The following is a 12837-nucleotide window of genomic DNA, read 5'->3' on the forward strand; positions in this document are numbered from 1 at the left end:
ATTTATGTCAAAGATCTCTAACACCACACTGACCCCTAAAGAGATTCCTTCAGAAGTACAAACTCAGAGAGAAGGAAGAAGATACGTCCCTCTCTCGGGGAGATGGACACAGAAACAGAACGAGGTCGTCAGGGGTCAGGAGAGCCCCAGAACGGGGAGGCTGTAATCTGGCTCCGACCTCCACAGGGTGCAGGGGTGGAGATGAGGCTCCTTGCAGGTCCCTAAGCCCCCAGCCTCCCCACCCTGGCAGTGAACTAGGGCATTATTCCCGTCCCCCGGCAACGACGGAGCTACACGCTCAACCAGGCTAAGAAAGAAAAAGAAAAATCTTGAGCTCCTTAGGGGGAAAAATGTCACCGTACACTGCCTAGTAGGATTAATACTGGTTTTGCCAACTGCCAGAGCTGGTGTGTGTGTGGGGAGGGGGCGGGGGAGAAGCCACGAAATAAGCGAACAAACCTGACTACTAGCTCTACTGTCTCACTCAAGGCAAAGGGAAGAAAACAGAAAAGAAGCAAATGCCCCTCCAGCCCCCCGCCCCCCTCCTCAGCCTCCCTGGAGCCTCATGAAAGGATTTCGAGTGAGAAGAAAGTAAAGGCACCTGAATGTCATTTTCGTAAACACCTCTCGTTTGGAGGATTACGAGCATTGCCACTTAGGGCAATCCGGGGTTGGGTCGGCTGTCACACCTGCTGGGACCTCGGGGTCCGGAGCTCCTAGCCCAGCCCTGGGCTGCGCAACCCATGTCGCCCGAGACCGTTCCGGAACCGTCTACCGACGCGTCTGCCAACTGCGCGGACGCCAGAGGGAAAAGTCTTCTCAGGCGTCCAGCAAGCAAAGGGAACAGGCACGCTGTAACCGAGAGTTGGGAAACTTTTCCTCAAAACTGCATTATTTTCAGAAAACCCCTAGCTTCTTTTCAAGTGATTGTAGCAACTTGTGTCCACAATTACAGCAGCCCAGACAATTCAACAGGAAACATATACACGGACTACGAACACGGACCGCCAGCAGGCGCCAAGCTAGCCTGTGTATTTGGGGAACGTTAAACGGGCCAGTGTCCGCACAGCGGAGCTGCGGTTCCCCCGCGCCTGGTCCGTACTCGGCTGTCCCTTGTCGGGAGGTATGTTCTACACAAACTGGGCGCCCCAGCTCCAGAATCCAAGCGTCGTTCTGGATCTCTCCCGGCCCCTTCCAGGCCGTGCTAAGTCCCCCCTCTCCCCTCTCTGCAGCCCCTGCGGTCGGGGGTCGCGACACCTGCGCGGCGCGCGCGGGGCAGCTGTCCCCGGAGGCGCGTGCGTGTCCAGGACGGTGGGTAAAGCCGGGCATGCTGGTTTTAGCCAAGTTAACAGTCCCTGGCATGGCACGCATTTTGGGAGGCTCCAGACTACTGGATAAAACTGCAAAACCCAGCCGTGGTCGAAGCTTGAACCTAGTCAGGGAGCTCGTGGGACTAGAATGCAGCATCATCGTCCCCAGGAAGGAGCGCAGGGAACGAAAGGTCGCTAAGACTCGGTGAACGCAAACCAGCCCGCGGGTGCGAAAGCCGACCCCGAAGCCGCGCTCAGATGCTCCCCGCTCTCCGCTTCTCCTGCTGCTCAGCTCTCCGCGGGTCCGGCCACCTCAAGAAGCGCGGTGCCCACTCCGGCAGTGTGTGCTTGCAGACCCGAGGAGCCCGAGTCGCAGTCGGTGTCGCCCACCCGGGGCTCGAACGCATGGCGCAGCCACCTGTTCTACCAACTCAGCCCGGAGTTTGTGCGGACGCGTGCCGCGGCAGGAAGGACCCGCCACCCCCTCGGTCCCGCCTGGCTCAGGATCTCCAAAGGGGCGCATCACCCCAACTCAAAAGTGCGCACCCCTTTGCGCTACCTCGGGGGGTCGCACCGCTCGGGCCGCCCGCGCGCGGGGACTTGCGTCCCAGGCTCCCGGCTTCAGCCCCTATAGCCCCGCGCTAGCCGCTGGGGCCCACCCTGCGCCTGGCCCTCCGCACGGACGGCGCCCAAAGTACCTGCCGTGAAGACGCAGAGAGCGAAGAGTGTCTGGCAGACCATGGTCCCCCGGCGCTGGGTGCCGAGCGCGGCGCCGGCAGCCGGAGAGTTTGTCGGGCTGAGCGAGCGCACGGGCGCGCAGGGCTCCTCTGCCCAGCGGACTACTGCCGGAGCGGGGAGGCGGGCGAGGACGCGGCGCTGGCGGGGAAGCTCGGCGAGCGCGGCGCGGCTCCGTCAGCGGCGTGTCCTCCGACGCCCGGCGCGCTTCTGCTCCATCCCAGCAGCCGGAGCCCCGACCGCCTCCACCGCCTCGCCAGCCGCGGCCAAACCCCTCCCACCCGGGCCCCGCGGCGACGACGAGGCCACCCCCTGGCCGTCCCTCTCCAAGCGCTCGGGTCCCCGGAGCCCCGGCCCAGGGCGGCCTCTGCTGGACAGTCACGGCGCGAGCCCTGCGGTTTGACTGGGTTCAGCAAATACAGTATTCTGAGTGTCTAGAGCTGAGCTGGGGACTAGGGACGCGAAGAAGGTGAGCGGATTTCTGCCTTCAAAAATTCATCTCAATTTTTTTTTTTAAACGAGAGCTTACATTTTAGGTGTTACCTCGTAGATCTAAACCCACTATTATAAAAGATCATACATTCCTTTGCAAGTATAAGAACCTTTCCCTTTATTTCTCCAAACATTCCTGACTGCGTATTAAACCCTCACACGCATTCAATCCTGCTGCACTTGGTGGTGCCGGAGCCAGGATTTCTGCTGTCCTATTTAGCTTCTTACTAGAAGAAATAGTACTAATGTCAGGTAACACTGATCATGGGATTACTATGAGCAACGCATCATACTAGGTGTTGTATCGTGACTCTTTCTAACAACACTATGCCATAATAATTATTCTTACTATTTCATTTTACATGTGAGAAAACTAAGGTGCAGAGAAGTAATGTGTTCTATGTTGCATAGCTTGCAAAGGCTGGGTCCCTAACTGAACAGTGTTGGGGACCAGGACAGTATTCGCCAAGGCAGGCATTTCCTGAACAATTGCTGCATTCGGGACAACTGTGATGTACAGGTTTTGGCCAAGGCAGGTTCTCACAACAATCCTTTGAGGTGGGCACTGTTATAGCTTCATTTTCAGGGGAGAAAATGGAAGCACAAAGAGGTTTAACTACGTGTCCAAGGTCACACTAATGGTACAGTGGTACTAGCTAATGGTACAGGTAAGATGCCTGCCAAAGCATCTCTGTACTCTACTCCTTCTTCAAAGCCCAAAGTTCTGTGTATTCACACAGATCAAAGGTGATCTTTCCTTTACTCTCCCCACTACCTTTGACTTACTTATTTCTCACACCTCTAGCAGACCAAATGTCAGATCATTGCCTAATGTAACTATCAGTCTGGTGGTCCCTTAGTCACTAGAGCTAGGAAGCTCCAGGAAGTAATGAGCCTTCCAAAGGCATTGATTTGTTCAGGTCCATTAGTAGCACTGGAGAACAGTTTTGTTTTTCTGTGACTTCTTTCTCACGTACCAGAGTCTCAGGTCTTACCTTTTCACACTTTCTACCTTATCCTTTTCTCTGTGACAAGGTCAATTCCTCTGCCTGACCACCATCACTTGTAGAACTTGTCATGCTCCTATAACCCAAAAGAAAAACTGGGCTTATTGTTTTTCTTTTGCATTGGTAAATAAACTGATTCATTTTGGAATAAGAAGTAAAAGATATTAGTACAACCAGTGCCCATCCCCCTTCCCTCCTGCCTGGCCGGAGAAACTGCAAATTCAATCTGTTAAATACGTTCTCTGAGTGCTTTTGACCCAAGGTCTTTCTGGCTTCTAGTGTAATCTATGTGATTATGAAGAATTTCTGCATCTGGGTTGTGGTTGTCATGGAGGCAGGGACCACACACAGATGAATTTTTGTAGGGTCATTCTATAAGGAGCTGGTTCCTTTAAATAGGGCCATTTAGGTAAGTGGTTCTGTGATAGAAATGAAGATTTTTTTCAAAACCACTTCATAGAAAAAAATGATTCAATTGAAATTCAACAAAACTTTAATGAAGTCCCTCTGGAGTGCAAAGCATGTGTGATGCTGACTTGGATATCTCAGATGATTGTTTGGTACTCAAAGGATGGTGATGCCCACATACTAATCAGTTTAAATTTCCAAGGTTTTTTATTGTACACAGAATAAAGTTGAAATAATGTCTTTAACAAAATCATTTGTAACAAAATATTTAGGTTATGCATTTAGTGAAAACACATTTGATCACTTATGAGGTGCCAGACACTATGCTAAGCTGTGGGAATATAATAGGTTGTAATAGTCCGGGTAGGCTAGGTTATCCTGATATAATAAACCACCCCCAAATCTCAGAAGGTTAAGCAATAATGGTTTATTTCTCCCTCATCAAAGTCTGCTGTGGATCCTGGTTACTTCCCAGAGTAGCTGTTCTCCATGTCAGGACTCAGCATTGTACCTTTATATCAAAACCTGCTTCCACTCTCACTGAGAAAGAGAAAGAGAGAAGTGGTGAGCCAGTGCAACATTTAAATATTCCATCTGGAAGCTTCTGCTCATATGTCACTTGCTAAAGCAAGTCAGTAGCCATGTTCAATTTCAAGAAATCACGAAAGCTGGAAGCACGATTTCCTTGGGTGTTAAGATGGAGAAGAAGGCTAGGTAGCAGGGGGCAGTTGTGATGTGAGCCACAGTAATGGATTGTCCCTGCCATTAGGAAACTTATATCCTAGTAGTGGGGAGTCGAACACTGAATAAGTGATCACAAAATAATATGCAATAATTTCTATTAAATGCTATAGATAATAATACTCACTAACCATGTATTGAGTTTCTGCTATGTGGTAGGAATTATTCCAAGCATCTTATGTAATCTGCTTAAACTTTACAGTCTAGAAAATTATTCCAATTTTATTAAAAAAGCAAGCCAGCCACCCAGCAAGCAAACAAACAACAAACATACACAGAGATACTTAAAGAGTTTAAGTATGAAGAAAATTGAAAGATGCTATGAGCTATGATAGCAGGGTGACTTGCAATCCTTGACTGGGTCAAGAAAAAATTTGCATGCAACTCTTTACAGAAAAAGCTAGTGTCTTTATAGAATTCTCTTTGTTCTTTTATGATGTTCCACTGGGATAAAATCTAAAATAAATCTGTCTTTTACTGACTTCTACTTTTTAAAAAATTACTATTAAAATGAATTTCTAGTATTGTAGACTCTCAATACCTTACAAAAAATTGCCCTCAGTTGACTTAAGTTTTGACATTCTGAATTTATTATAATTTCTAGATAATGCCATATAATATATGTTAGATAATATAGAAGCATTAGCTTTGGACTCTGGGGTTCATTGTGTCCTCAGAAAGCCAGAGTGTCATGGTTGAGAGAGCCAGGGGAAGTAGTGCAGTGGTTAGAGCCTGGGTTCTGCTCTCTAGCCCATGGCCCCTGATAGCTGGATCCTAATTTGCCCTTTGCCATATACTAACTGAGTAACTCTAATTACATGACACCTCTATGCCTCAGTTTCCTCCTGACGTTATTGGGAAGATTAAAAAGATTACACATGTGAAAAGGTTGGCATGTTATTATTAGAAGAGAAACTTTGGGATACATTGAAAACTTTTTATTTGGATCTAAAATACAAGGAGAAAACAATGGCTTCTTCGTACACACAGTTCTGTGGCTTGGGCTCTGCCCTCAGTAATTCCACTCCTGCTACAACTAAGCTTCAGTGGAGAGCTCCGTGCTGTCTGACGGACAGCTTCTTCCCCACCTCACCTTCTTCCCCACCTCACCTTCTTCCCCAGTGGCAGGAGCAGGAACAGAGGACGCACAGCCTCCAGACCCCGGTTTATCTTGACTTGGTTTTATTCCTCTTCCCAAGCTGCCTAATAAAAATGTCTCCAGGAGTTTTGCTACACTTCCTCACATTACTTTGCTTTTTTCTTCTTAACTCTGATTCCCTCTTTTTAGAAATATTAATGGCAAAAAAAAAAAAATTAAAACAGTTATGCAATATGTGCAAAAGGGTAAATTAGAGACTTTGCCAAGAAGTATTTGCTTGAACAAGAGCAGATTTAATAGGGAAAAATAAGATGTGATTACTTTCCTGATTTTTTTTTTATTTTTTTTATTTTTTATTTTTTAAATTTATTTATTTATTATTATTTTTTTTATAATTTTATTTTTTTAATGGGGTGACATCAATAAATCAGGATACATATATTCAAAGATAACAAGTCCAGGTTATCTTGTCGTTCAATTATGTTGCATACCCACCACCCAAAGTCAGATTGTCCTCTGTCACCCTCTATCTTGTTCTCTCTGTGCCCCTCCCCCTCCCCCTTTCCCTCCCCCATTCCCCCCTCCCCCCCGTAACCACCACACTCTTATCAATGTCTCTTAGTTTCACTATTATGTCCCACCTACGTATGGAATAATACAATTCCTGGTTTTTTCTGATTTACTTATTTCGCTTCGTATCATGTTATCAAGATCCCACCATTTTGCTGTAAATGTTCCGATGTCATCATTTCTTATGGCTGAGTAGTATTCCATAGTGTATATGTGCCACATCTTCTTTATCCAGTCATCTATTGATGGGCTTTTTGGTTGTTTCCATGTCCTGGCCACTGTGAACAATGCTGCAATAAACATGGGGCTGCATGTGTCTTTACGTATCAATGTTTCTGAGTTTTGGGAATATATACCCAGTAGAGGAATTGCTGGGTCATAAGGTAGTTCTATTTTCAGTTTTTTGAGGAACCACCATACTTTCTTCCACAATGGTTGTACTACTTTACAGTCCCACCAACAGTGGATGAGGGTTCCTTTTTCTCCACAGCCTCTCCAACATTTGCTATTACCTGACTTGCTAATAACAGCTAATCGAACAGGTGTGAAGTGGTATCTCATTGCCGTTTTGATTTGCATTTCTCTAATAGCTAAAGAAGATGAGCATCTTTTCATATATCTGTTGGCCATTTGTATTTCTTCCTGGGAGAAGTGTCTATTCATATCCTCTTCCCATTTTTTTATTGGATTGTTTGTTTGTTTGTTGTTGAGTTTTATGAGTTCTTTGTATATTTTGGATATTAAGCCCTTATCTGAGCTGTTGTTTGAAAATATCATTTCCCATTTAGTTGGCTTTCTGTTTATTTTGTTATCAGTTTCTCTTGCTGAGCAAAAACTTCTTAGTCTGATGTAGTCCCATTCATTAATTTTTGCCTTCACTTCTCTTGCCATTGGAGTCAAATTCATAAAATGCTCTTTAAAACCCAGGTCCATGAGTTGAGTACCTATGTCTTCTTCTATGTACTTAATTGTTTCAGGTCTTATGTTTAGATCTTTGATCCATTTTGAGTTAATTTTTGTACAGGGGGAGAGACTGTAGTCCAGTTTCATTCTTTTGCATGTGGCTTTCCAGTTTTCCCAGCACCATTTATTGAAGAGGCTTTCTTTTCTCCATTGTGTGTTGTTGGCCCCTTTATCAAAAATTATTTGACTATATATATGTGGTTTTATTTCTGGACTTTCTATTCTGTTCCATTAGTCTGAGTGTCTATTTTTCTGCCAATACCATGCTGTTTTGATTGTCGTGGCCCTATAATAGAGTTTGAAGTCAGGTATTGTTATGCCCCCAGCTTCATTCTTTTTCTTTAGGATTGCTTTGGCTATTCGGGGTTTTTTATAGTTCCATATAAATCTGATGATTTTTTGCTCTATTTCTTTAAAAAATGTCATTGGAATTTTGATGGGAATTGCATTAAATTTGTATATTGCTTTGGGTAATATAGCCATCTTGATTATATTTATTCTTCCTAGCCAAGAACAAGGTATATTCTTCCATCTCATTATATCTTTTTCGATTTCCCTTAACAATGGTTTATAGTTTTCATTATATAAGTCCTTTACATTCTTTGTTATGTTTATTCCTAAGTATTTTATTTTTTTTGTTGCAATCGTGAAGGGGATTATTCTTTTGAGTTCCTTCTCAGTTGTTTCATTGTTGGCATATAGAAAGGCTATTGACTTCTGTATGTTAATTTTGTATCCTGCAATCTTACTGTATTGGCTTATTGTTTCTAGTAGTCTTTTTGTGGATTCTTTGGGGTTTTCGATGTATAGGATCATATCATCTGCAAAAAGTGATACCTTTACTTCTTCTTTTCCGATATGGATGCCTTTTATTTCTTTGTCTTGTCTGATTGCTCTGGCTAGAACCTCTAGTACCACATTAAATAAGAGTGGAGAGAGTGGACAACCCTGTCTTGTTCCTGATTTAAGGGGGAAAGCCTTCAGTTTAGTGCCATTTAATATGATGTTAGCTGATGGTTTATCATATATGGCCTTTATCATGTTGAGATATTGTCCTTCTATACCCATTTTGTTGAGAGTCTTAAACATAAAATTGTGTTGTATTTTATCGAAAGCCTTTTCTGCATCTATTGATAAGATCATGTGGTTTTTGTTCTTTGTTTTGTTGATATGGTGTATTACATTAACCGTTTTACGTATGTTGAACCATCCTTGAGATTCTGGGATGAATCCCACTTGATCATGATGTATTATTTTTTTAATATGTTGTTGTATTCGATTTGCTAGTATTTTGTTTAGTATTTTAGCATCTGTATTCATTAGAGATATTGGTCTGTAGTTTTCTTTTTTTGTGCCATCCTTGCCTGGTTTTGGTATGAGGGTTATGTTGGCCTCATAAAATGTGTTTGGAAGTATTACTTCTTCTTCAATTTTTTGGAAGACTTTGAGTAGAATAGGAACCAAGTCTTCTTTGAATGTTTGATAAAATTCGCTGGTATAGCCGTCAGGGCCTGGACTTTTATTTTTGGGGAGATTTTTAATGGTTTTTTCTATTTCTTCTCTACTGATAGGTCTGTTTAAGCTTTCTGCTTCTTCTTGACTCAGTCTAGGAAGGTTGTATTTTTCTAGGAATTTATCCATTTCTTCTAGGTTGTTGAATTTAGTGGCATAAAGTTTTTCATAGTATTCTACAATAATTCTTTGTATATCTACGGTGTCCGTGGTGATTTCTCCTCTTTCATTTTGGATTTTGTTTATATGAGTTCTTTCTCTTTTTTCCTTGGTAAGTCTTGCCAAGGGTTTGTCAATTTTGTTGATCTTTTCAAAGAACCAGCTCCTTGTTCTATTAATTTTTTCTATAGTTTTTCTGTTCTCTAATTCATTTATTTCTGCTCTGATTTTTATTATCTCCTTTCTTCGGCTGGTTTTGGGTTGTCTTTGTTCTTCTTTTTCTAGTTCCTTAAGGTGAGAAGTTAAGTGGTTCACTTGGGCTCTCTCTTGTTTGTTCATATATGCCTGAAGCGATATGAACTTCCCTCTTATCACTGCTTTTGCTGCATCCCATAGATTCTGATATGTCGTATTGTCATTTTCATTAGTCTGTATATATCTTTTGATCTCTGCACTTATTTCTTCTTTGACCCATTCATTTTTTAAAAGTATGTTGTTTAGTTTCCACATTTTTGTGGGATTTTTTTCCTCTTTTTTGCAGTTGAATTCTAGTTTCAAGGCTTTATGATCAGAAAATATGCTTGGTACAACTTCAATTTTTCTGAATTTGCTGATGTTGTTTTTGTGGCCCAACATATGGTCAATTCTTGTGAATGATCCATGTACACTGGAGAAAAATGTATACTCAGTCACTTTGGGATGAAATGTCCTGTAGATGTCTATCATATCCAGGTGCTCTAGTGTTTTGTTTAAGGCCACTATGTCTTTGTTGATTCTCTGTTTGGATGACCGATCTAGAGCCGTCAGTGGTGTATTGAGGTCTCCAAGTATGATTGTATTTTTGTCAGTTTTTGTTTTAAGATCAATAAGTAGCTGTCTTATATATTTTGGTGCTCCTTGGTTTGGTGCATATATATTAAGAATTGTTATGTCTTCTTGATTCAGTGTCCCCTTAGCCATTATGAAATGACCATTTTTGTCTCTGAGTACTTTTCCTGTCTTGTAGTCAGCATTATCCGATATGAGTATTGCTACACCTGCTTTTTTTTGGATGTTATTTGCTTGGAGTATTGTTTTCCAGCCTTTCACTTTGAATTTGTTTTTATCCTTGTTACTTAGATGAGTTTCCTGTAGGCAGCATACAGTTAGATTTTCTTTTTTAATCCATTCTGCTACTCTGTGCCTTTTTATTGGTGAGTTTAATCCGTTTACATTTAGTGTAATTATTGATACTTGTGAGTTCCCTATTGCCATTTTATATCTTGCTTTCTGTTAGTTTTGTGTCTTGTTTGATCCTTCTCTTTCGTTTTTCTATCTTTTGTTTTTATTTGGTTGTATTCCATACATCTTTCCTCTGTTGCTATCTTTTTTATCTCATGTGCTTCTGTGGTGGTTTTTTCAATGGTGGTTACCTTTGAGTAATGAAAAGGGTCCCTACCCTGTTCATTGTAGCGAACTATTTTGTGAGTACTTTTGCACTCCATCGTCCTTTGCTACTGTTAATCTCCGTCTTCTCCCCCTCTTTCTTTTTGTTGTTGTCACAGTTTAAATTTGGTTTTATTGTGTTCTTCTTGGAGCTTTTATTTGTGGCTCTGTTTTTTTTTTGTTCTTTGTATCTGATTGGAGAACCCCCTTTAGTAATTCCTGGAGTGGGGGTTTTCTGATGATAAATTCCCTCATCTTTTCTGTATCTGTGAATGTTTTTATTTCTCCTTCGTATTTGAAGGATAGCTTTGATGGGTATAGTATTCGTGGCTGAAAGTTTCTCTCTTTCAGGACTTTAAATATTGGGGTCCACTCTCTTCTAGCTTGTAGAGTTTCTGCTGAGAAATCTGATGATAATCTAATGGGCCTTCCTTTATATGTTGTATTCTTCTTTTCCCTGGCTGCCTTGAGAATTTTTTCTTTGCTGTTTGTTTGTGCCAATTTCATTATGATATGCCTTGGAGTAGGTTTGTTGGGGTTAAGAAAACTCGGAGTTCTGTTTGCTTCTTGAACTTGAGGCTCTAGTTCTTTCCACAGGCTTGGGAAGTTCTCATCTATTATTTGTTTGAGTATGTTCTCCATTCCATTTTCTCTCTCTTCTCCCTCTGATATACCTATTATTCTTATGTTATTCTTTTTGATGGAGTCAGATAATTCTTGTAGGACTATCTCATTTTTTTTAATTTTTGAGTCTCTTTCTTCTTCTCTCTGTTGTGCCTCAAGTTGCTTGTCTTCTATTTCACTAATCATCTCTTCTATCTGACCTGTTCTATTAGCTAAGCTTGTTATTTCGTTTTTCAGCTCGTGAATTGAGTTTTTCATCTCTGTTTGATTTGTTTTTATAGTTTCAATATCCTTGGACATATATTCTTTGTGTTCATTGAGTTGTTTTCTGAGCTCCCTAAATTGCCTTTCTGTGTTTTCTTGTATATCTCAGAGGATTTTTAGTATTTCTATCTTGAGTTCTCTGTCATTTAGCTCCAAGGTTTCCAATATATTAAATTTTTTCTCCATAGATTTTTCCTCATCTAGCTGTGTTACCTCTATTTCTTTTGTATCCATGATATTCGATTTTCTCTTCCTTAATGGCATCTGAGGGTGGTTTTGTTGATAGTATTAATGAGATTTAATAAAGAATAAAAAGTTAAAAAAAACCAATAAAAAAAATAAAAAATCGAAAAGAGTTGTTTTTTTAAAAAAAATTAATAATAAAATAAAGAAAAATAAAATAAAAATTAAAGAAAAGGAAATTATTCCCCCTCTCCTTTTTTCCTCTCCTCTCCTCTCCCCTCTTTTTTGAGAAAATCTTGTGGTGGACTGTGAATTATAACAAACAATGCCTGTGATGGAGGGCCTGAATTGGGGAAAAGTAATAAAGGGGCAAAAAAAAGGAAAGAAAAAAGAGCGTATGGACCCACAAAAAGCAAATAAGGAAAAAATTTGGGTCAAGAATGAAATGATTTGCTTTTAGGTGTTGGTTGTCTAAGAGTTATGATGAGAGGAATAAGAGGAAAATGGAAAAATGGGGGGACAAATTAAAAAATTACTATTGTATTTAGTGGAACAAGAACTAGATAATATGGAGAGCCAGGGATGAGAGCACTGCTAGTGAGTTAAAAAGGTGAAGTAAAACCCCCCCAAAATGCCACAAACATAGGTTTGAGTCCCAGATAAGATAATTTGTTTGTTATTGAGGTTTGAATGAGAGGAGATGTAAAGGAGAAAGGAAGAAACTAATATAGAGGGAGAAAAGAAAGAGAGAGAAACAAAGAGGTAACCACTAAAAGAAGAAAAAAGAAAGGAGAGAGAGAGAGAGAGTTAAGGGTTTTGGAGTGCAACCCTCATAGAGAGAAAGGAAGAGAAGAGAAAAGATAATGGGAGATGTAACACTTATGGGTAGTGTAGTTCAAGGAGAGGAGAGAGTAAGACCGGTAGAGAGTTAATCGGCCAAATTGGAGGAGGAAAAAAAAGTATCAAGAATGAAGATAAGAGAAACAAACGAACAAATATAATAAAATGGGATAGGTTATAAAGTCTGCAGATTATTCTTGATTTTGAGAGGTTATCTTCTTGCTTTTTCTTTTCTCTCCCTCTTCCTGGTCGGCGACTCTGTACCCCGGGTTCTGCCCCTTTGGCATGCTCAGGTAGAGGTTTGCAGTTGATAAGTCTCTATGGCAATGTCATGTATTGTGCTTTAGTCTCGTTGGCAGTCGAAGCTCAATAGCATTTATAGGCTCCGACAGTGAGAGAGTCCGTGTTCCTGGAGCCTTTCTCCTAGTCTTTCCTTCCTTAATTAGTAGCCTGATAATCCAGCTATGGGGTTGCTGCTGCCTCTGCCTGGATAGTAAGAGGCTCA

General features: G+C 41.6%; 1 protein-coding gene across 1 annotated transcript in view; it reads right to left on the bottom strand.

Moving 5' to 3' along the window:
• The window catches only part of PARM1 (prostate androgen-regulated mucin-like protein 1), a 106772-nt gene extending 104485 nt beyond the window's left edge, over positions 1 to 2287 (bottom strand). Inside the window, exon 1 of the mRNA XM_066279244.1 lies at positions 2009 to 2287. Within this exon, the coding sequence (XP_066135341.1) occupies positions 2009 to 2051 (43 nt within the window). The 5' untranslated portion in view covers positions 2052 to 2287. The remainder of the gene's footprint in view (positions 1 to 2008) is intronic.
• Between the last annotated feature and the right edge of the window lie 10550 nt (positions 2288 to 12837).

Source organism: Saccopteryx bilineata, chromosome 5 (genome assembly GCF_036850765.1).
Source record: "Saccopteryx bilineata isolate mSacBil1 chromosome 5, mSacBil1_pri_phased_curated, whole genome shotgun sequence".
In the NCBI taxonomy this organism is placed as follows: Eukaryota; Metazoa; Chordata; class Mammalia; order Chiroptera; family Emballonuridae; genus Saccopteryx; species Saccopteryx bilineata.